Here is a 25,719-nt window from a genome sequence, read left to right on the forward strand (position 1 = left end):
TAAATGATTGTATGCTTAGAGCAATGTAGTTAAATGGATCACTTCCTATTAATGATTCAGTGAACTGTTTATCACAACACAAGTGTCATGCCTTTGATTTCTTCCTCTGCTATTTCCTGTCCGCCTCTGAATCTTTGCCCATCATCCCTGTCTCTAGTCCCCCGCTGCAGGACTCGGAGACGCTGACGCCTTGTCGTCGACCAATCACGTGCCGTGTTTCCAGTGCGCTGAAAACACTCTCCAATAATAAGAAGCGCGCGGGGCGGGATGTGGCGGACCCCTCACACCTCCACACTCAGAAATCTGTGGCGTCGCAGATCCTCTGTGAATCCGACAGGAGCCCGGACCGGTGACGCAACCCGGGACAGGTACACGGAGACGCGCAGGCCGGGAGGCTGCTCGCAGTGGAGACACGGACAACTACTGGAATGGACGTGTAGGAGCGACGGACAGCAGAGCCTCTCCTCCCCACTCCCTGACAGCTCTACCGCAAGCCACGAACATGTCGACGGTGGAAGCAGGCGGTCAGCGCGAAGAAGGGGAGTACGGAAGAGCTGCCAAGAGGCTGAAAATGGAGGAGCCGCCGCTGGAGGAGAAGGAGGACAGAGCGGAGGATGAGCTGGAGGAGGGGGAGGACTCGGACAGCGGGTCGCTGCCCGGTAACGGGGAGGCAGAGACGGACAGTCGGGCCCGATGGAGCGGCAGGCAGTTCGGTTCAGGGCGAAAGGTAAGGAGAGCAGGGATGCTATTACCTAAGCTGACGGAACCGAGCAGCACCGCAGAGGCTGGCATGCGCGTGCGCGTGGCTTCTGGTTTGCTGCTGTTGAGTGTGTGTGTGTGTGCGTATGTGTGTGTGTGTGTGTGTGTGTGGGTGGGTGTGTGTGTGTGTCAGAGAGTTCCGCTCAGCAGTCTCTCCAAGCTGCCGGTCACTGGTTGCTCCATGGAGGGGGTCTGTCTGCATCATCCCGCAGGTTGATGGAGTCAGCATCCAGGCGTCTAGGCTCCCCGGTAGAGCCCAAAAGAGGAGATACCTGGCAGGCAGCCTGGCCTTCACTGGAGAAGGAAGAAGGAGAGAAACCAAGCTCTAATCTGGGTTTGGCTATAAAGCTGCTGAAAAGTTCCTCTGAACCAATTCACCAAAAACACTGAGTAACAATATAGATCATATTTCCATCTTTAAGCACAAAATGATGCCCTGTTAGTGTACCATGCACACTGTTAGCCGTGAAAAAGAGGAGGCATGTCACAAAAATTAAAATAATAAAATTTTCACACCTTATAAAGTCAAAACAAGTGAAGCAGCAGGAGAGCAGAGTGATGCTGGATGTGTCATTAACCACAGGATGACTTAATCCTGTAACGCCCAGATTGGCTCAAGTTTGTTTGTTTTGATGATATGGAGCAAATGTGTGTGTCTGAAGAAAAGACAGATGTACTGTATATCTTCACAGTAAAGACATTCAAGAGTCAAAAAGATTACTTTTAAAAATATATTGATTATCAGATTATCAGAGATTACTTCTCTTGAGAATATCACATAACTGTTTTGTGATTTGAATGACATAATGGAATTTGAATTCGCAAAAGTAAATAAATGTTTTAACCACTTAACCTGCAACGGGACGCCCACGTGCCATTTTTCCTACGGGGTGATTAGCTGTTAGTTGAGTAAAATAATCAACAGGATAAATCAAACATGGACTCATTTACTTCAGGGATAAGGTTTTAAAATCTTCAGTATCAGATTGTACTTTTTTTAGTTGAATTAAAAAAATTATTTGTTTTTGGTGGCTTTTTCCACAGTAATGTTACTGTTATTACCAGATAATAACCGTACTGTTCAGGAGACAGTATTAAATCATACATAGCTGTAGACCTGTTATTTTATTGTAACATCAAGTTGATCTATATTTATCACAAACAGATAACAGTATATTTAACTGTAGTTCTTTCAGACTTGCTGCTTTCCATACAATCTGACTGTCAGGATTCACCTCCAGTTACAGTGAATAGTTCCTCCTGACGGCTTTTCAGAATCAACGATACAGTTCATCTGGAAAGTATTCACAGCTTCACTTTTTCAACGTCTTGTTGTGTTACAGCCATATCAGTTTCTTTCCTCGAAATTCTACAAATTCCATTATGACGATGTGGAAAAAGGTTTTTGAGATTTTTGCAAATTTCTTAAAAAATAAAACCAAGAAATCACTTTTACATAACTATTCACAGCTTTGCCTAGTACTACTTTATTGATCCACCTTTGGCACCAATTCCAGCCGCCAGTCGTTTTGAACATGATGCTATCAGCTCAGCTCATCCATCTTTAGGCAGCTTGGTCCGTTCTTCTCTGCAGTTTTGCTCCAGCTCCATCAGGTTGGATGGAAACGTCTGCCAGTCATTTTCTGACCTTTCCAGAGATGTTCAGCTGGATTCAAATCTGACCAGTCTTTGTCTAATCAGACCAGAGAATCTTGTTTCTCCTGGTCTGAGAGTCCTTCAGGTACTTTTTGATAAACTCCAGTCGGGGTGCCATGAGCCTTTTATAAAGGAGTTGCTTTCATTCAACCACTCTTCTATCCAGGCCTTATTAGTGGATTGCTGCAGAGATAGAGATTCTAGGTCTTCAGACAATTCATTTGATTTCATGCCTGTTATTTGACCTCTGATCTGTACAGTCAATTGGGGAACTTAGAGACATGTGTGACTTTCTAAAACAAGTTCAATGAACTGAGTTTATAGGACAAAATTTTCGGTGTTCAGTTCTTCTCTAAACTTTTAACTGCACTGATTGATGACAAGATTCAATTGGAAGGTCTGAGTGATTGAATCAAAAAGACTTTTTTTGTAAAGAGACGATACTTGTGAGTTAGTTCTATAGAAATTGAATTAAACTGAACGTGTTTGGCTTCATTTCTTACTTTGGTTTCAAAATGACTCAACCGAGACACAGACATAATGGTGCTTTTTGACTGGTCCGAGGCATTCGTGACTTGAGGGGATGACCAACTGTCACAGCAGCTGCACATAAGCTGACACTGGATTTTTGAAGATACTTCAATGTCCTGCATGCAGTTTACCGCATAAATTATTATTAGCCACATCAGGGAACAGAGACTTTGAACTAGTAACACTCTGAACAAAGGAAGTTCAGCTCAATACTGTCATCATGTCAACAGTCGTGGTTTAGATGTGTTGATGAAGATTATCTAGTGATGAGACTAATACACCAAGAACGAGGTGACATAATACATACAGGAAGTCCTCTTCAGTGCCGTTTTAAACATGTGCAATCTAGTGGTTTTAGCTGTTCTCACTCTGATCTATGGTCTCAAACCTCCGCCTGACTGATCAGAACTGAAACCAATGAGGCCTAACAACTTCCAATGCAACCCTTTTTTAACACCCAATAATGAGTGAATCAGTGCCAAGTTTGGATCACTTACAGGATTATCCTCTAAGAATAATAGACCTCACCATGTTGTTGGGGAAGATGTTTTCCCACGTATATGTATTGTCAAGCATTCTGTTCTGGCATAAAAATTGTTATGGTGAGGCATCTTCAAAGCTTCTTTCTACGGATTAAATTCAGCCTTCTTTGACCATCCTCTGCCCACAGGTTGCTGCTGAACAGTGGGTGAGTGGGTGGAGGTGAGAAGCAACAGACTCTGATCTGCTTTTCCTCATGAAGGACAAGGAGAGGAGCTATGTGCATCTCCCAAGAACTGCACAGAGGACATTCAGTGTGGTGTGTTCACTTAGAGGGCACTAGATAAACTGTTTGCAGAGAGAGATTTGGTCGAGTTTTCCAGAGATTTTCATTGATGGCTTTAGATGCTGCTCAGCTCTTCGTATAAGTTGTCGTTTGCTTTACTCTGATACACCTATATACTTTAAAGCGGGGTTAGGTTCTACAACAACATCCCAAACTTTGAACATTTCCCAGAGTCAATCCATCATCTGGACATAGAGACAGGATGGACCACCTGAAGGCTTACCAAGACATGGACGTCCACCTGGACTGACAGTCTGGGTAAGGAGACTGAACATTAGTCAGAAAAGCAACCAAGAAGACCATGGCTACATTGGAGAAGCTGTCCCCCACTCAGGTGGGTGTTGGACATCCATCTATTTATACTAAACAATCGGACCGCATCTTCCAGCATTCATTGTGTGATACACCATAAAGTGGGAGAATTTAATTATCACTTGGTGATAGTCCAGAAAATCTGTTTAAGAAAATATACGCCACCACACAGAAATTAATAGTATCGCAACTAATTACATATATGGGTTTTAAAAAAAAAAAACAAAAAAAGGGGTAACGAAGGTTCGGGCAACGTCTCACCAGGAGACCGGAATTGAGGAGCCCCGCCCCTCGCTCTTCAGACAGAGTTTGGGGAAGAAGACGGCGGTTGTCCTTTCTTTCTCTCACTGACTGTTCGTCATTACAGGTTAGTGTGTGAAGCTGGTGAGGGCTGCCCCCCCTTTAAAAATGTGGAGTAACAATGTATATTTGGATATGATTTGTAATTTGATTGATAGATGTGCTGAAACATTGAAAATAAATAAAGAAAAAAAGGATTTGTTAGGATCGCAGTTAGCTACATTTTAGCTACAACGGTCGCATAACGGCCGTTCTGAAGATCGCTACATGTATCTTTTTTTAGCTCCGTTCCACTCCCCGATTAAACATTGGTACCCTGAGATACATTGTGTTGTTTTATCTGTTAAAAAGGAGTTATTATTATTATTATTATGATTATTGTTATTATTATTATTATTACTATAGACTTTACTTTTTCTCCCTCGCTATGTAATCAATTAAACTGTAGTTTATTCAGTCGGACAGTAGTTATTGAAAACACATTAGAGCGAGCTTAAGGTTTTGTCCATTATTACATCTCCCTCTTGCAGTATTCAACATAATTAATCCTCTTATTTGAGAAATGGTTTTTTTAATGTATATCGCTGCACTCTGGATTGATTGGTGAGAGTTGATACCTTTTTACACAGGTGAAGGCTGTGTGTGGTTTTTTGTAGCAGAAGAAAGGACACAGGAATGTGATTGTTCTAGGAAATGTTAATAATTTCATAATTTCAATAATTTGTAATAAAGACAGAGTTTGGGGAAGAAGACGGCGGTTGTCCTTTCTTTCTCTCACTGACTGTTCGTCATTACAGGCTCTCCAAGATCAAGGGAAAGCAGAAAGTCTTCAGAAGAAGAAAAAAAACCGGAAAAACAAAACAAAACATCATTTGTTATATTTGTCACTATAAGTAGAGACGAGTAACAATTGCACTGCTAAAACTCGCACCTGCACTAAAACTCATAGCTGAACAGATAAGAATTGCCTTTGGAGCTTTGCCTCTAACAGAGATTTGCACGAACAGTTCCTCCTGTTTGGTTGGATAGAGAAACTTAATACAGAATAGTACCTTCGAAGTGTAACCTGGAGAACTTTTAGAGTAGTATGGACATACTGAGTTTGTCCATTAGGCTGAAGTGGGAGCCTGGGGAAATCCCCATCATGTGCAGCAGACCATAGAATCTCGTTGGAAGTGACCTGTGCATAAGTCGACTCGCGGCTCTTCCTAAATAGCCATGCAGCTGTTGAATCTTTCTCTTGGTTCAGTCCCTGGACATTATCTAGAATCTGAGTGAGCCTGGTCAGTTCATTGTAAGGTTGGAGTTTCGTTTAAGGATGCTTTCACACCAACCGTTCTTAGTCCACTTTAATCAAACTGTAGCTCGTTTTCCTAGAAAGTCTTGTTCATTTGGGGAGGTATGAATGTGCAGTCAAACTCTTATGCAGACCAAAAAAGTGAACTCTGGTCTGCCTAGATTCAGAGTTAGGTCTACAGACCTGGGTCTCGGTTTGTTTAGAGCCCTTTGGTCTCTCATCACTTTGTCTAGTTTAAAGCTACAGTAGGTCTAAGCACATGTTGGGTTATGCTTCTGTTCTGAAAGGTCTTGCTCAGGTCTAGACATCATCTCAGGCTCTGACACTCGCCCACCCTACCCCGCCCTTTTCTATGCCTCTTTCCTCCTCATATGTCTTCCTGAGCGGCAATATCACTGTATAAATTGTTCTGCTAATATTTAATTTTGTGTTTATTAGTTTTGAAGAATGGCCTCGTCAAAGCATAGACCTAGTTTATTTGAGAATTTGAGGAAATACTTGATTATTTACAGACATTTATCTACTCAGACTGATCTTGAGCTGTTCTCTATCAGACCACGTATTATTTACAAGAAAGTGAAAATTGAACCGGGTGTTTTATTTGTCTTGCTGACCATTTTATTTTGTGCCAATAAAGTCAGAAAATGGATACTGAAGGTGCCAAGCATGATACAGCATGATATGAACTAGCTTTACTGTGAGTATCACTAACTGTGTTGCAGGATAATGGCGAAGACTCCCATCTCATCTCTCCTAGTCCGGTTGTTCATGTCAGGGGTCTCTGTGAGGCCGTGGTAGAAGCAGACCTAATCGACGCCCTGAAGAAATTCGGACCAATATGGTGAGAACGCATCCACTGTTTCTGTGTTTTATATTACGTTGTGGGGACTCACTGCTCCTTGTGGGGACCAGGATTTGGTCCAGGATTTGGTCCCCACAAGGAGAAATGTTGTTTTTGGGTTAGGGGTTAGGTTTAGGACTAAGGTGTTAGGGTTAGGCTGTAGAAATTAATAGAAGTCAGTGGAAAATCCCCACACAGATAGCAAGACAAACATGCGTGTGTGTGTGTGCCAGAGAGAGAAAAAGCTCATTAATGATTCTGTACATAACAGCAGTTATATTTTATGTTGGCTTCACAGCTACAAACCTTCTGACAGGTTCAGAAATCTAATTGTTCAGATGTTTTTATACATATTTTTATCTATGTCTAATAAAGCATGGGAAATATGTAATAAGAAATAAGATTACAATATTTTTACTTGTTACCCTGACATTTACAGGTTGTCTCCATGAATAAATAAATCCATTTCTGATATATCACCATGGCAACCTCAGCTGGGCAGCTTCTCAGGACCAACTCAGTGAAGGCTTCGCAACTGGAGTTAATTTGAAAACACTGACCAGTCAGTTCTGTTAGGAAATGGAAAAAAAAAAACTAAAGACAGCTACAGTCATTAATATTAATAGTAATATCTGAGATTTACTCAAATGCTCAGTTTTGTTATGGTCTGTGCCAGCTGGACATCTTGGTCTACTCCAGGTGTTGCATAACTTCACACAGACTGACTCAGCCGCTCCCCCACTTTCAGCTGGACGCAAAAACACCGGACATCTTTAACACTAGCTGGTGCCAGTTTCTCTTTGAGAATTATAATTAACAGCTTTCAAAACAAGTTTTTCCCTCACCTGTAATATAATGACCATTATAATTAATTATTTCAATGGCAGAGGTGATCTGTCTTTTTAATCAGTCTTTTACATCTTATGTATTAGCACAGGCAACTGCTGTGCAACAGGGTTTGCATCGATGCTCGACTTATGCAGCTAATTAGGATCAATAATTTATTATTAATACAGTTAAAGGTTCTTGTAATTGAAAGAAGTTGGAGCATCAGATGATCACCAAAAATCATTAGCCAAACTCGTCAGTCTCTCATGAACGGGTGAATTCACAAATTGTGTTGTGGAGCAGCTGAAGTAGAGCCGGTGGATAAAGGGGACATTAGTTGGATTTGGCAGAAGGGAGAGCCGACTGGCCCATTTACACTGATGACCTTCTTTCTCTTTACTTGGTCTCCTTTTTATCATTTTGTAGTAAATTAGTTTTATACAATCATCCTCTGTGTGGAAGTGTCTTTATGAACTTTAGTAGTTTTCAATTCAAAAACCCCTTTTGCGGCTAAATTGAATAAATAGACATATGAGCTCAGATATGTATTATTTTTAATCTGTTCTTCAGATTCTTCAGCCATCAGACTTGTGCAACGTGTTATTCTATCCATTCAGCTTCCCAGTGCTTCAGTAACTCCTGGTTATTCGTGGAACGTCTTTTGGAATGTGGACAGTGGACTCTGACATTAGTGTTGGGAACGTCTGTTCTGCTGCTACATGTTTAGGATTGAGATGATATTTTAGGCTTGTATAGCTTAACAGCTAGGTTAGCACAACTTGAACACAACAATAGACTTTTCCATTGTCCTATCAGATTGGTTTTTGTAGCAAAAATGAACCCCCAGTGGGCTAAGAAAAGCATTTCTGTCACCAATCGCTATTGTTAGCAAATGTTGCTTGTGCATCAGATTTACAGGTGAACCAGAAATGCATGAATGCAAAGGTTCTGGATGGACTCTCTCTATATAAAAGAAAAGAAAGCAATTAATTATGTATAAATCTTTTACACATTAAAACATATGTTTTAAACAACTTCTAGAGGAGACATGCCACAGCATGAACCTGTCTGCGTGCTCTAACAGCGGTTTGACATTCATGCTAAAATCTGGTTCACAGAGCCAAACACTAGTTTTAAACATGAAATAACCACATAGCACAAGAAGAATGAGAGCTATCTGGGCCCAACAGAGAGTTTAGAAACATTGCATGATGTAGAAGGAGGAGAAAGGGTTTACTGTTTTACAATATGAGCATTAAGAAAACACCACATTATTAAAGTATGCAAAGATGTTGGTATCAAAAATAAGATTTCAACATTGATGTTGATTGTAGAGTTGACAACTTAGCTCCATGATATTAGTAAAATACACTGTTGGAGTATTATTGCTTACTGTCTTGTGCAGCAATAGGCTCTGGTTTGGCTATGAATAATTATAAATAATTACACAGGGCAATTATTAACAAAACTAGCTATTTAGATCAAAATTACCTTGTCGGGGCACCACCTGATTATCAGAAAAATAACAGCCAAATAGTTCAATTTCAGCTATTGCTTCTCTATACCTGCTTAGGTATTAAAATAACAATCGATGAAGTTAAAAGTCCAACACCAGCTCTACACAGAAAAATAATGACAGATTACTTCTCTTTAATATAAGTTTATTATCCAAAATGATTCAACTTTCCAGTTATACAGACTCACTAAGCTAATATAACTCAACTAAATTACAAAGTAAAACAGTAAAAATATGCAAAAAATATGCCCAATAAAATGATGCACACAGTTTAGTATGAACTGTGAATGTTGAGAAACTAGATTTATTTAAACAGCCCTTTTATCTGAGACGATCATAAAGAAAACTAAACCTTGAAGGCTTAGAGGTTTTCCCCATGTTTAGTTTATCAAGTCTAATTGCTTAAAACAGAATCCCCATCTCCTTAAAAAAAACTATTATAGTGACCAATAAATAAAAGATATAACAAAGTAGCACCTTTAAATTCAATCCAGTTTTTAATGGTTTTTACCTGCTCTGTCTTCTCAAGTCCTGTCAAGTTTCTGAATGCTGAAAGCCTGTAGCACACAATGGTATTACATGATTTTATAAAAGTCACTTTTATAAAAACATCCTTCCATGACTGTGATGAGCCTAGCAGATCATGCGTTTCCTGTTATTGTTTCTCAGCTGTCTAGTTGTGAAACCTTGCTCTGAACTGAACTGATCTTCACTCCGCATCACTTCCATGTTGTGTGTTTATGTTGTTGTTGGATTGCCCTCAGACAGACCATGAGTGTCTAACTTTGTTGCAGATCAAAGTTAGACACTTAAATACATTAATAATCAAGTAGATAAACATGAAAGCAGTGCTCTAACTATTGAGAAACATGGCATGCTGAACAGAACACACACTGAGTGAGCAGTTCCTTTTTGTTGCCAGCCGTTGCACAATCAAATGTTTTGGTCACTAATACAAAGTCTTTCGTTCTGAGATGTTTTCATAAGATGTTGTTGACTTTTTCCTGCAGAAATCCAGAAAAATGTAATGAAATTGAAAAGATCTGAGAGCGAAGTGTGTGTTTGTCATTTCCTATCCAGATATTTCTTTCTTTTTCTCTCCAGCTATGTGATGATGATGCCCTTCAAGCGTCAGGCCTTGGTGGAGTTCTCTGCAGTGGAGAGTGCTGATCGCTGTGTGACCTGTGGCGCCAAGGAGCCGGTGTACATCGCAGGTACTTCCATTCCTCTGCTGGGATATTTTTGGAGAACTCCGGCTTGTATGAAGCGCACAGTTGTCCTTAAATCTTTTGCAATTCTTTATTTTGAGTTGTAAAAGGGAGATTTAAGACCAACACTAAATGGTTCGCATATTTGTGGAGAGAAATGGTCTAATCCAGTTGGAAATCTGAATAATCTGAATGATGTTTAGTACATGTCCAGGACCACAAGTCAGCTTTGGCCAATTGTTAGTCTTCAACTTTAGGTATTTGTGTATTTTCTTAGATTAAGTCCTGTCAGAGGGACCGTTAACTTGATTACTGCTGGATGATGGTGATGATTGAGGTTTGCAATCTCAAGGTTGTAGATTTGATTCCTCCTACTACATGTCAGTGTGCCTCTGGGCAAGGCACTTAGCCTCAAGTTGCCTACCAATCAGTTGTGTGTGTTAGTGAAATTGGGTGAATGAATCTGTAGTGTAAAGCACTTTGAGTGGTTTGTATGATTGGAAAGATGCTTTGTAAATTCAATCAATTAATCAATCAATCAATTTTACTTGTATTGTACAGCTCAGCAATACAGCAGTTCAAAGTGCTTTACATCATAAAACGCAAAATTACAAAGTCATCAAAGACACTACACAGTAAATCAGTAAACTTTGCATTTTTACTGGTAAATTGAGTTCATATACCATTCACACGTCTAATTACCAACCAGTTTAAAGATAATGGACTTGGGTCCAATTGTTCTAATGTGTTTGTGTTTTGACTGATGTGTTAACTAGGACAACAGGCTTACTTTAACTACTCCACATCGAAGCGAATCACCAGACCAACAAACGCTGACAACCCAAACAGCGGCAACAAGGTTCTGCTGCTGTCCATCCAGAACCCGCTCTACCCCATCACTACGGTAAACACACACCTTCATTTCAAACACATACAGTCATGTCTGACTGTTGCTGGTACGTAACTGGGCCTTTGGGAACCTTAGAGGTAGGCCTGTCGCGATAAACGAGAAATCGATTAATCGTACGATAAATTAAAACTATCGACGTCATTTCAATTATCGGCATTATCGTCTCTTCCGACCTTTTTCTCTTTCTTTTAATGACACCGAATGAAAAAAGGCTCAACTCCGGTGCTCTCCACTGATCCTCCCTTCCTCATTTCCTTAGTGTAAAGCCCAGCGCACACTACACGATCTTAGAGCTGTCGGCCGATTGTCGGCCCATTTTCAAAACCTGACAGACCACACATTAGCCGACAGGAATCCTAGGTATAACAGTTCGATCGGGTTCGGTCCTGTGTGGTGTCCAACAATGGGCACAAAATAATGGCTACAAGTCCAGTGAACTAATTTTAAAACCAGGTATTAATCAATGCATTACTACAATCTACCTGCAATGCATGTGGCTAGTGTCAGGTAAAGTCCTGACTGAATGAAAATCATTATAACCTATTTACGTCACGTTAACGAAGAACAGCTGAAAAGTTACCGGGTTTATCAACTGCGGTAGCAATTTCGCTCCAACTCCTCCTCTTGTCATCTCTATATTCTTTGCATGTTGAATAAACATTAATGTTGTTTCCACGTCGGCTGGACTTCGGGTTGCGCCGTGTCAGCTGTTTGGGATTCCCCGACGTAATTTCCCCTCAGAAAACACGGAGGAGAATCCACTCTTTCTGATTGGCTGCCTGTCACATTCAACAGGCTGCTTTAAGATCCCAGTCGGGGAAAAAACCCTGATTTAGATCGGAGCGGCAACGAGGATCTACCGTAACACACCACACAATCTTAGGAAGACCAAAGGTCTAAGATTGTTGTACGGGGAAAAATAGGAGCAAAAAGTCATGTAGTGTGAACTATTGCATCAGGTAGTTGATGTGCCCATCTTCTCTATTTAAATCTAATTATTACTGAAGAGCAACAACTTCATAATCTGCACTCTTTTGGTTGAATGCAGTATTTATTTCCATTTTAGCTTTATGTTGTTTAGTTTTTATCAAGTACATTTTTTGTTAATGGAGACTGAGAATCCATTTTGTTTTTGGTTGTTTTGTTTATTTAGTTTATCAGCTCCAGTGTTAAATATTCTTTTGAAAATAAAGTGTATCTATCTTTGGCAGGAAATCACATGCATTATTACGTCATTTCCATTAAATCAGTGTAAAAAGGTCTTCAGACAATATTATCGTTTATCGCAATAATTTTTTGAGACAATTAATCGCTCAGCAAAATTTGCTATCGTGACAGGCCTACTTAGAGGCAAACATCTGGGTTTAGCCGTTGGCTAAGAGTTGGATGGTCTAAATATCTTCCTGGATGATGTCTTTCTGTTCCCGGAGTTTGTATTTTTTTTCTGAGTCTCACAGGTTTTCATGTCTGATTCAGTAAAAAAAATGCATCTTCAGACTTTAGACTGTACATGTAGGAAATAAAAGTACATTTTGTACTGTTTCTGGCATAATTTTTATTGGGTCTCTTTGTTTCCTTCTTATTTTTCCTCTTTAAAACACATGCTTTTCTTACATGAAACTGTTTTGTACACTGTGCACCTTATAAAGCTTACATTGAACAGGCTGTGTGCCTTTAAATGATGTAAACAAGCGCTGTAAAGGTTTATGCACAAACCTTTATATTTTTATAAACATATTTTTATGTTTTACTTCTGGCACTAGTATGAACTTTTACAATCTATCATCGGCTACCACACGCAATGTCACAGCTTCTCACACTTACTATTTACGAAATAATCTATCTTAATACCTATTGGAGAAGCTACAGTGTACAGAGTGTGTAGACAGACGTCAAAGTCACTCTGACTTGTTAATTTCTGGTTCGTTTTGAGCCCAGCGTGGAGAGTCTGAGTTATGTATGTTCCTCACTGCTCAAAGAGTGAATATGAGCAGGACCGTGAGTGTGCAGGAGCTGTGATTGGTGCTGTTATGATGTTTGCAGTGACACTCAGCAATGGAGAACCTCAAGATTTGGATGGACTCAAATAAACTCATATATTTTAATTTTGTCTTTTATAAATTAATTGCTGACCCAAACATAATGAGAACAATTCAGTTGAGCTGATTAGTTTGCAATGTGGACAAATCTCTCTATATTGTGCCATTTTATTCTTATTTTTTAAACATGCAACCTTTTGAATTTAGGTTATGCAGTCAACCTATGTAAAGCAATATCCATACATTAACTTTATTGAAAAGAAAAATCCAAAGAAAAAATAAAATACACACATACCAAACTAATATTATATAGTTCTGGTGTTTCTTTCCAGAACAGTACAAACCTCTAACTCTGATAGAATGTTGGCCAGAGCTGGACCATTTCTCTTTTCTTCACTGCTGACCATTCTTCAGAGAGACATGCTGCTGGGAGCGTTGCAAAATCACATTCCATTTCAAAAGTTGAGTAGCTCCACTGCAGTGGTTGAGATGTTCTTTGGCGTTTGAAGTTTATCAAGGAATCTAGTCTGCTGATAATCAAATTGCTTACACTCAATTATGGCAATATTTGAAGTGAGTACAATAACTGTGCAAGAACCACACAGGGTCTGTCCTGGGCAGACCGGGGCAGAACCAGTTAAACCAAGCCTGTGGAAAAGCAACTTCAGATATTCTTTTTACCATTACTTTAACTCTACAGCAGTGTTTGAAGCTTTTATAAGTTTGTAACATTAGGGAAGCATCACCCAATAGACATTGTTTTCTGACTTGTGCCACAGAACACTCACCGTACTCCCACTCTGATCAGTGACTATATAGTTGTGTGACAGATGATTTGTGTTTGCATGCGAAGCCGTGCAGCGTTTGCAGTCTTGATGACAGCAGCGCTATGGAGACAGCAGCAGATGATGGCAGGACATTAAAGGCGTGGAGGCATAAGGAAGCTAAACAGTAGTTAATGTAGACGAGCATCACTGTCTGTCTCTATAGGAAGAAGGGTTGAGGAAAAACTGTTTGATATTCCTTCAGGATGTTTAAACCTGTTTTAGCCCGTGATGAATACTAAAGTGTAAATCGACTGTTGAACACAATTTTGGAACAGACTAAGATTGAAACAGTCCAGTGAGTCAGATTCAGCTGGTTGTAGTCCCTGACTTCCTAGTAACATGCTAAGAATTTACTCCATATTTTCTCAGCAGATTAAGCTAAAGACTGCATATCTTCACATTGGTTGACATGACATTGCATTACACCAAGTGGAAACCACTCACTCTGATCACATCTGGTTGGTTGTTGTTTCTTTACACAGTGATAAAGAAGAGCCTAAGTTGTAGGCAATGGCGGTTGTGTGTAGGACTTCCTGAGGCTTGTACAGGAAGAGCAGAACTGGTTTAGATTACTTAGCTGTTCAACACTTGCATGTTACTATATGACACAGACAAACATGATAAAACAAACTTTGCACTTTCTGTTCGTCAGACACAAGATCTGCTGATTGAGAACCATCTACAGGGTTTCATCTGCATTCTGGAAAATCATAATATGTGTTGGACCAAGTCAGGCATGATGTGTTGTTATCTGTTAAAGAAACGTTAGAGGAAAGGAAAGCATTGTGGTTAGAGAAAAGCTAGCGATCCTCTTCACACCCGGGGTGGTGAGAGAGCTCACAACTGTTTGTTGAACTGACTGGTTAGAGGAGATGAACAATAGTTCAGTCTGGGAAAGGAGCTGGTCCTACGGCCATGTAATGAGTCAGATGGACAAGCTCAGACCTGTCTCCAGTTCACCTTTAACAGTACACCTCTACACGTGCGCACACGCACACATGTTATGATTGTGTGTGTATTTCAGTTTTTAATACATTTTTAAGCTCACTATATAGATGAAAGATGAAACAGACAGTTAATATTGTCATTGCTTTTGCATCAATGTTATTTTAAAAACAAATGCATAAGCAGCTTCAAGACATCAGCAATGACATTAGAAATTATTACATTGACATTTTTCAACTACGGTAAGTCCATCATTCTGCAGTGAGATGGCTCAGTTAAAAGTGGGAAACCTTATTTTTAAGCTCTAGTGGCCTTTATTGTTCTGACATGGACAGGAAATAGGGAGGAGAGAGAAAGGTAAGACATGGAGCAAATGATGGAAATATAGATATTTCCATCAAGCAGACTTCTGGACCAATTTTCTGAGGACAGATGAGACCAAGGTGGAGATGTAGGACCACAAACCAAAACATATACGATGTGTAAACATCACATACCAAGTGTTTCGCATGGTGGTAGAGGGCTAATGGATTGGACTGGTTTCAGCTGAGGCCCCAGACATAGCAACACTTCTACGACAGAACAACTAGACCAATGGCCTAGTCAAAGTCCAGATCTTAATTCGAATTAAATTCTGTGGTGGGACTTTAAGGCACATACCTGCAAACTTCAACAAACTAAAGTAGTATTATTAAGAAGAACTGGAATCTATTGTGTATATTTTGGAGTCTAAAGCAGATCATATTCATAATTTCCACCCAAAAGTATTCATACCCTGGCAGATTAAGATCTAAATTATTTTATGCTAACTTAGATGCGTATTCATGACAAGAAATGAAACAGACATCTCTAAAACTGTAATAATAAAACAACTTATAAATGTTGATAGAAGTTTTTTACTTATGTTTTAACAAAACACATTATGTTTAGTGATGATTATTTATGCTCTTCTTAAACTAATGTATGTGGAGCTGAAAGAAGAATTTCTTTGTGTTTTTGTCCAGGATGTTCTCTACACTGTGTGTAACCCCATAGGCAGCGTGCTGAGGATTGTCATCTTTAAGAGAAACGGAATCCAGGCCATGGTGGAGTATCCTTTTCCTCAAGGGTCACTGCGTCTACATGCCTTGGTCATCTAAGTGGGTGGGGCCATAGAATGTCTTCTGCTCATCCAGAAATATGGCGGAAATGTTTTTTTTCCCCATGTTGCCATCTCTGTTTCTTTCTGTTTCTGGGGGTTTAGCTCAAACCACACCCGTCTGAGTCACAGCTCCTCCACCTATTGTCTGACGTTTCAAACGCACCCTTTTAGAAACGGCCCTGGCTCTCACCTTCTCTTATACATAATCCATTTAAAACCACACAGAGATCTGCTAGCTGCTGCTCCATTGCATGGGGATATTTGTTCTGACTCTAGTAGCTGCACTTAAACACGAGGCTCTAACAGATGAAATGTGATGTGCATGCTCGGGATTGGGCAGCGTTGTCGTGTTTGTGTTCCTTAATGTGACTCTTCCAGGTTTGAGTCAGTTCAGTGTGCCCAGAAGGCCAAAGCAGCACTAAATGGAGCTGACATTTATGCTGGCTGCTGTACACTCAAGATTGAATATGCAAGGGTAAGAAACAGAAAACACATCAGCAGCTTTTGCTGACCGAGCTGGTATCAGTTTACCGGCTGATACCAGCTCGGTCTGACCTGCTGATTGCAATTCTGATCGACTCGGTCAATTGGCATTTTTCGACAGTCAAAAATTTAGACTACGAAGATCTGCTGCAGGTTCTCCAGTGGAGGTTTGAAGAATAAAATGATAAGAGTATCTCTATTTATGCATCAAGGCATCTGATTCTAAAATTATTTTTATTGTTTCATTAACTCCAAAATGGGACATCAAATGCCTCTAGTGCAAAAACACAAAATCTTTGGTCTCGTTTCTAGTGCAAATACCTTAGTGCACTTGAAATGGCACAAAATTTACTTACAAGTAACTTTTCAGGAAGATTTAGAATGTTGTTTACAGTCAGTAATTTCTTTATATGGATGAAAAAGCCCTAGTTCCACTGACGGATTATTTCACTTACAAAAAGACATTTTTCTCATGTTATAAGTGAAATAATCTGCCAATGTAACCGCAGCACCTTTCACAGATAAAATCATAAAGTGCTCCACAAAACACAGAGGAAGCACACATCAAACATAATATCAAATTAAATTAAAAGCCTGTTTATGCAATGCAGTTTGTAGCTACAGTTTAAAATAATCAATGGAATTGACACAATGTCAAAACAACAGGAGAGAATTCCATAATCAGGGAGTGTGTGTGAATATCATCACTGTTCGTCAAGGTGAGTTTGGTCTGGAAGAACTTGACAGACCTGACCTCAACCTGAGAGAACACCTTTAGGATGAAATAGAGCGAAGACTGAGACTCAGTCCATCTCAGGCATCACTGTCTGATCTCATTAATGCACTTCTTGAAAAATGGTCACAAATTCCCATAAACACATCTACATTTCTAGCATTAATACATGAAATAGTTTCAGAAATCTGATTTCCTGTTGTAAGTCTGCTGTCACTAATACTGCTTGGCAATGTGAGACAAAAATCTGCATGATAAAGCTTCAATAATTGACATAATTATAATTTTATAAGTTTTAGAAGACAAACAAAATATAAAAGTAATATCTAAATCCATAATTAACTTTTTCATGAAGTCAAATATAGAAGAAAGCCTTTCATCATTGGTTTCTGAGGACTATTAATAATGTGTTAAAGTATCATCTATTAAAAGAATTTATATTTATCTGATGCAAACCAAAACATTTAAAAACACAGGTAAAAAAAAAAACCCTAATAATCAGGATTTAGGATTGTTGAAGCACCTGCCTGGATTTGTACTCACCAGCATGATGAGCTATTAAGAGATTATAATAATCACACTGACTCATACGGCAATAATCCTCTGATCAATTACATACAGAGCATGACTGCTGTAAGTTAAAGTTAAAACTGAGCATCCACTGACACCTTTACTGATTCACATTCACCTTATGGGTAGTATCAGCAGACCAGTTCAGGTTTCTATGTGTTCCACACAGATTTATTGGTCTTTAATGTCACTTTTCGATTAGAAGCAATAATACACGAGTCGTATCATGACTCATCACTAATGGCTCCACTTAACTTTATGCTGTTAACTGTAGTTCTTACATTTTTCTCTGCTGGATAAATAATTTTCCAGACAATGATAAGGAGGATTGTCTCCTCTCCGTCCTGGTACTTCCTGGGGGAACTCTGGTGTGCCTGAAAACATTCATATCTATTAAGACTGTTTCCAGGGTATTAATAAGCATCAGATGTCATCTAAACATAAATGGGAATTATTAGAACGAAAGCTAAAGCTGTAACATTTACACCGCACTGCCAAAGCTGCAGCATTTGCTGCACAATACTATTTTAGGTGTAGAATGAGATGAAAAATAATTACTGTGCCTGTATTAGTTTAGAACAATGACTTCATATCCACACACGCCCTGACTCGTCTTCCTCATTCCTCCCTTTGTTTCACTGCTGTGGGTGGCACAGCCGGAGCCTCAAAGTGTCTCTAGAGCTTTCTTCTACCTGTTGTCACTGTACCCTAACGCCCCAGGCTTTGATTTCAAAATGTAATTACATGTGCAGTACATGGTTCCTTAATATGTCTTATTTCTGTGTCAACAGCCAACACGTCTGAATGTAATAAAGAATGATAATGAGAGCTGGGACTACACCAAACCATACTTGGTCAGACGAGGTAAGACAAGCTGTTTCTCTTTCATCTTCATTATACTGACACTGATGTTTGCAGCAATGAGTGACACTGTCAGCAGAGGTCATGTAAAGATGTAGAGTGTATAATAATAAAATAAAATAAAAAAACTCAGTATTTGTGTTTGCGTGTGTACATGGGAAAATGGAGATTTGGTGATGTGCCACCGTGCATTGCTGTCTGCAACAAATAATATACCAATATATCCACATACTTTTCTTTGACATAATTCCCAATCGACATTGTCTTGTGTCTTATGAACTTTATGTTATCATATGCTATTTTAAGGTACTTCAACTTATATGTCTGTCCACACAAACAACCCTTGTGACACTGTGTTTAAGTTTTAGCAGGAAGTTTTGATTGTTTTGAAGTAATCTAATTGGCTTACAGGTTTTACCTTTGCGTTGCACTGCCCCCTATAGGTTTGGCATATTTAAAACAAAGCTCAGGGGCAGGCTTGTTCGAGTTCATGTGGATGAAAACTTTTCTGAATCTGCTCCGATGTGCACGGTATAATTTTTTAAAACTATACGGCAGAGATATTCATTTTTAAAATGCCTGGCTACATGTTTACAAGGCCTCAGATTTATCAGCTACAGTTAGCATGTTACACAGCAAGGTGTGAGTCCAAAGTTAATTATTGAATTATTGCAGATAAAGTTGGCTTTACAGTCTACTGAATGATGGAGTAGACCATTTTTCACACAACATCTCTGTAGTTTATGTTGTTTGAATAAATAAGGATACACTTTAAATCATCTCGAGTTGATGATTTAAAATCAAGACAATGTGTCTTGTCTACCAGCTGTTGAGTTACCTCTTCTCCCTGCTGGAATGAGAAAAAAAATAATAATTTTGAACTGAAGCTATTTTGCGGTTATAATTTAAATGATTGAGTGATTTTTATGCTAAAGAATGTTTTCCAGAAGTGAATTCCAGCAGTAATTCCACACAGGGTTTAATCTATATTGAGGAAAGCTCCATATTAAATCAGTCTTCACAACACCAGTTTTTGAATTGTTGAAAGCAGCAGATGTATTGGTCTCAGATGGACGAGGAAGGCCTGTGCTGACTTTCTAATGATCCATGTGTTCGCTTGTATGTTTCAGAACGTGGGAAAGGGAGACAAAAGCAGGCTATTTTAGGAGAACACCCATCATCTTATGCTGACAATGGTTATGGTAAGATTTCCACACCCACTCTCATCATCTCTTAACATCTGACTGATGTGTTCACATCAGTTTGTGGACAAAAGCAGTTTCAATGAACAACTTTCATTCAGCAGAAAGGGATAAAATTCAGAAGTTTAGCGGAACTGCAAGTTTTCTTTTGCCATGTTGTCTTCAGTGACCAGAGAAGAGAAAGAACCTTTCACTTTCTGGTCAAGATGAGAATGAAAATTTTTATTCCACCTTTTACTCAAACACATTCATTCCACTGAATGTGTTTTCAAAATTTTCTAAAACTAATCTCAAAATTTCTGAGCTTTTATTTATTTTTTTGGCAGACACTTACCCCTCTTGTGTTTTTCTACCTGCATTGGCTCTAATATGCCGTTGTACTGATCAGTGTTCCTTCTAATAAAAGTATATTTGAAGTAGTGATGCACGATATATCTGCATCAACATCAGCATTGGCACCATGTTAGTCATTTATTAACATAATGATATCAGCTTGACTAAATCTGAAAATGTTCAAGGGGGTGTGAGTACTTCTACCAAGTTCTGTATATAATCAGAGATTTAAGAGGCAAATGTGTGATTTTTTCTCAGGCTAATATATTATTAGGATTAAAACAGTGCAGCTCATCTAAACAACAGAAGCAGACGATGTTTTAGTAAAACCCTAAAACCAGTGGCTCATTTTGTGGCTAATGCTGTTTGTTACTTTAGGCCTGGCCTGCCCCCTGCTGCCTCTGACAAGCAATAGCAGGTACAAGCTCAGCTCAGTGGATGTCCCAGACATGGTTTCCTACCCGCTGCCCCAGTCTTCCCCGTCCTACTCTGGCCACACCCCCAGCTCTGTAGCCATGGTGAGCGGACTCCATCCATCCAAGATGAACTGCACCCGCATCTTCAACCTCTTCTGTCTCTACGGTAACATAGAAAAGGTAGGAATACATGTGTTCCTATAATGTTTTTTTCTTTTGAAGGTTTATTTTAATTCATGTTAGTTCTTAAATCACAATGAAATGTTTTTACTGTGATTTTTGCTTTGGGAAAAGAATCTCTTTTAGTTTCGACAGACAGAAACTCTCCAAACTGTCAACTTTGTAGCAGAAATTTCATGAAACAAAAAAGATTCATTAGAAAATATCTTTATGAACACCAGTGCTGTGTTTCAGGAAAACAGGAAACTTTTCTTAGGATAATGCCTTTTTACCACTACATAAAATATCCTTTTCCTGTCCAGACATTATTTGTCTTTTCCTCTGTCTACTATACCTGACACTTCTTGAAATGTGCTGCAGCCCTTCCGCTTCTTTTGTGACTTTAACATTACAGACGTTTGTCTGTGTGTGTGTTGTTCCAGGTGAAGTTTATGAAGAGCGTTCCAGGTACGGCGCTGGTGGAGATGGGAGACGAGTATGCAGTGGACCGAGCCATCACACACCTCAACAGTATCAAGCTGTTTGGAAAAAGACTTAATGTCTGGTGAGAGGAATTCTAATCCACTCATGTTCATTAGCATGTCTCAGCCTGTAATAAGTGGACAGATGAGAATGTTGTTGTGTTGTTGGGCGCAGTGTCTCTAAGCAACACGCAGTGATTCCCAGCCAGGTGTTTGAGTTAGAGGATGGCAGCAGCAGCTACAAGGACTTCGCCATGACCAGGAATAACCGCTTCAGCAGTGCCGGACAAGCCTCCAAGAACATCATCCAGCCTCCGTCTGCTGTGCTACACTATTACAACGTTCCTCCCTGTATATCCCAGGACCAGCTGCTCAAGGTACCATACCACTGTCACACATATGGTGACTCTTTGCCTTAAGGTCTGCTTTAAAGATAGACGCCTTTCCATCTGTGGTCGTTGCACGCATTAAACTGAATGTTAGTGTTTACTGCTGGACAGATCGACTCGGTGTTCTCAAGGTGGCCAGGCCTGGTGGGAGTATGAAAGACCCACATCATCAGCCCTCCACCTCTGTGTCTGGTAGAAGCTTGTTTAGTGTAGCTTAGTAAATCTAAACTTTTTACTGCTACATGAAATCTTAGAAAATGTCCTTGCCAACAAACTCATTAACTCTTTATCTAAGTGTCCTTATGGACAGGTTGGGATGGGGAGAGACAGTGGTTTGAAAAAAATCTTTGGCCCCTTCCTGATGTCCGGTTTTTTGCATGTTTGTCACATTTTAGTGTTTCAAAACATCAAGTCAATCTAAATATTAGTCAAAGACAACACATGTAAACACAAAATACAGTTTTTATGTGAAGGTGTTTATTATTAAGGGGAAAAAAATAATTCAAACCTGCATGGCAAAGTGATTGCCCTGAGTTCACTGTCTCTAGCCACACCCAGGCCTGATTACTGTCACACCTGTTCTCAATAAAGACGTCACTTCAATAGGACCTGGATGACAAGTTGAAGTGGACCAAGTGGCCCTCAAAAGCTAGTCATCATGCAGGAACAAAAAATAAAGAAAATAACAGAGATCTATCAGTCTGGAAAGGATTACACAGCGATTTCTAAAGCTATTGAGTCTCCAGTGAACCACGGTGAGAGCCGTTATCCACATATGGTGAAAACATTTCCAAAGTTGTGAATTTTGGGGAAACCTTCTATGGACTAATGAGAAAAAAGTTGAACTATTTGGAAGGTGTGTGTCCCATTACATGTGGCATAAAAATAAGTCCACATTTCAGAAAAAAATCATAGCAGTGGTAAAACATACTGTTTTGCTGCTTCAGCTTCTGGAAGACTTGATGTGATTAATGAAACCATATAATTCTGCTGTTGACCAAAACATTCTGAAGGACAATGTCTAGCCATGCGCTGGTAACCTCAAGCTGAAACCAACTTGGCTTCTGCAGCAGGATAATGATTCAAAACACACCAGCATTGTTTCCATCTCTGAAAGGCTGAATTAAAATTAAATTAAGACGTGGGAGTGGCATATCCAAAGACCTGACCTGAATCCTATTGAGATGCTGTGGCATGACATTAAAAAGGCAGGATCATACTGGAAAACCCTCCAACGTGGCTGAAAGAACAATTCTGCAAAGATGAGTGGCCAAACTTCCTCTACAGGTGGATAAAACTCACTGCATGTTATCATAAACACTTGGTTGCAGCTGCTAAAGGTGACTCAGCCAGTTTTTATATGTTTTGGTTTGACGTTCTGAAACACAAACATGCGAAAGAATAGGAAACCCAGAAGGGGGCAAAGTCTTTTTCACATCATAAGAAAACCATTTCCTACAGTGGAGGAGGCCACCGTCCTACAGTGAGAAACATTATTGTCATATTCAGACCTTCATGTCTAGAACAGAACCATCAGGACAGAACCAGCTGAGACATCAGCAGCTGTTACTGTCATTGACATCTGGATGCAACAGTGTTAGGATTTTAGAAATAATCTTATTTGTAAATAAACAAATGACATCATCACTACTGAAAGCTAAAGGGATTCATGGCTCAACAGGGCTTCAACAAGCTGTCTGGGTGGTAGCTAGTCACATGTTTGTATTTATTTGGAACAATGTGTTTTTTGGCAGCTGTGTAGGGAGCACGACGTGCCTGGCTTCATCAAATTCAAGATGTTTGACGCCAAGCGTAAGTAGATCATATTATTGCGTTCATGTAACGTTGCTGAATGTTTTTAAACTTTTTTTAGTTGTATATGAATTGTCTGGACTTTCCTGTGTGAAGTGACATGTCTGATCATCTTCCTCTCAGCCTCCTCTAAGACCATCTCTGGGTTGCTGGAGTTTGACAGTAAGACGGAGGCTGTGGAGGCTCTTACTGTTCTCAATCACTACCAGATCAGGATACCAAGTAAGTCTGTCTCTGTTTCTTTGAAGTCTGAACATCGAGGACCGAGTCCAGTCTGTAATAAGGATGAGTTACAGTTTTATCTAGATAGCAGACTTTACTTCCTGAAATATGTCAAATAAAAAATCCTCAATAACTAAGTACAATTGTTGGGTTGAATCATTTACATTTAATTCAGCGTATTAGACAAACTCTTTTAACTGCCTTCAAATTCAGTTTTAATACATCTTCTCCGCATTTAGTACAATAGCATTTTTAACTTTATGACAGGATGGGAAACCCATAATGATGGCAAGCTTATGGGGGAAGACCTGTGAATGTATTTTAAGGCCCCACACATGTCACACTCCTTCCTTATGCGACATCTAGAACATCCAGAACTAGAGGGAATAAAAACAAGCAATGATTCAACCAGAATGATTCTGAACTAAAACCTGCAAAGAGAAGAAATCAGAGCTAAAGTAACAGAGCTGCTCCAGCATGCTGCCAGTATGAGCACTACAGTTCAGAGTTTGTTTTTCAATTCTGTATCTAAGTATCTGTGTCTGCTTGTCTTGCAGATGGATCCAACCCATACACACTGAAACTGTGTTTTTCCACCTCGTCTCATTTATAAAGGCTGTCGAGCACAAACAGAGCGCTACAGGCTGCTGATGTGTGACTCTGATGGAAGTAAGACTCAGCAGAACCACGGAGAGCCACACTGCAGGTTAGCTACCTGGACGATGGTGATGGTGAGATGGTCGGTGAAAGAAATGGAGAGAGCGAAGGAACAAACTGACCAGAGGGTCTGACCAGCCGGGAACCAATGAAAACACCTCAGGGTGTGTTTACCACTGTCTGGAACATGAAGGGAAAACCTGACCTGTTGTTGGTCGTCTGTCTTGGAGTCTGGATTCTACCTGAACGTGGATCTGACATCTCTCACGGTTACTCATGCACACGCTTTAAGAATATTTCCTGTTAAGACACCTGATAAATCCATTGTGCTTTTGAATATCACTGTAAGAGTTTAAGTAAGTAGGAACAACGTTTTAAGTTCTCATCCAGTGTTTAACGGTGCATGTTCTGTATTCCTTTCGTCTTGGTGGCAGCTACAGATGTTTCCCAGCTGTTTGGTCAGCATGAGATGCCTCCACTGCTGATCAGCTGGAAGATGTAGGACACTCTGGTTACTTAGAGGCAAACGTTTCAATATATCAAAGTGATCATTCTGACACAACGTGTTGCCTTTTTACAGAATCATCTGAGAATTTTAGCCATAGCTATTTCATGAGTCCTCAGGTATTCATGAGCAGGACTTCTCATTTCACTCCATCTGGTGAGAGCGACAGACTGAAGCAGAGCGGCTGCAGTTGGTTACCATAAAAATCCCAACAAATATATGCTGATTAATGTACAGGCTGTTTTATGATGGTCGCTTTCTGTGGCACATCTGAACACATCACTGCATATGTGGGAAGGTTGCTTTAAAGGGGCAGTATTATGTAAAATTGACTTTTTTCAACTTTACCTCATGTTATAATGTTATTCCCTGATCAAAGCATACCTGGAGTTTTGCCTTAATTTTTTCATGCATGTTTGAGAAATCTTTTAATTTCCATGGCAACCGCTCTGCTGTGCAAAATGCCTGGATGGACCTAGCCCCGCCTTCGTGGCGCAGCTCCTCCTCCCAGTTTCCAAGGCTTTGCCTCACAGAGCAGCCCTCCGACCCAACTCCCGCAGGCAGCTCCTTCAGACGCAGCAACTAGCAAACACCTGGTAGAACTGCACAACGCTTGTATAAACATTGTTGAAGTGTTAATACAGGTGCCTTGTAATGACTTCCTGTTGGCGGAGTTTCAGAAAGAGCAGGAGAGAGACAGAGGGCCGATTTCAAGGCGTTAAATTGCAAACTCAGTCATATTTGACACAGCATTTTTATAACAACAGAAGGTAACATAGTTATTTGGTTGTGCTATAAAATGGCGATATATACCTGGAAACCACACAGTGCTGCCCCTTTAAAGCCTGAACCCTCATTTGTTAGTCGCCACGGTTACTGTTCTGCACATCAGCAACATGTTTAAACTTCCATGCTGCCTGACATAAATAGAACAATATAGCGCTACGCCCTCTAATGGG

The 25,719-nt window shown here is 39.9% G+C and overlaps 1 protein-coding gene across 1 annotated transcript; it reads left to right on the plus strand.

The window, feature by feature from the left end:
* On the plus strand, positions 1-25,719 carry LOC116713598 (heterogeneous nuclear ribonucleoprotein L-like). Its single transcript, XM_032553795.1, has 14 exons — positions 1-727; positions 6,404-6,522; positions 9,971-10,080; positions 10,851-10,978; positions 15,800-15,885; positions 16,315-16,411; positions 18,514-18,586; positions 19,714-19,785; positions 20,497-20,714; positions 21,137-21,258; positions 21,351-21,552; positions 23,319-23,376; positions 23,500-23,598; positions 24,156-25,719. Exons 1-14 carry the CDS (start codon positions 503-505, stop codon positions 24,209-24,211), a joined length of 1,665 nt encoding a protein of 554 aa, XP_032409686.1. The 5' UTR covers positions 1-502; the 3' UTR covers positions 24,212-25,719.

This window comes from Xiphophorus hellerii, chromosome 22, assembly GCF_003331165.1.
Source record: "Xiphophorus hellerii strain 12219 chromosome 22, Xiphophorus_hellerii-4.1, whole genome shotgun sequence".
Classification (NCBI taxonomy): Eukaryota; Metazoa; Chordata; class Actinopteri; order Cyprinodontiformes; family Poeciliidae; genus Xiphophorus; species Xiphophorus hellerii.

Excerpts from the sequence above, each read along its gene's own strand:
- LOC116713598 (XM_032553795.1), top strand. The coding sequence starts at position 503 with ATGTCGACGGTGGAAGCAGGCGGTCAGCGCGAAGAAGGGGAGTACGGA. Across the intron at positions 19,786-20,496 it reads TTATGCTGACAATGGTTATG|GCCTGGCCTGCCCCCTGCTG; the intron begins GTAAGATTTCCA and ends TTGTTACTTTAG. Across the intron at positions 20,715-21,136 it reads TCTACGGTAACATAGAAAAG|GTGAAGTTTATGAAGAGCGT; the intron begins GTAGGAATACAT and ends GTGTTGTTCCAG.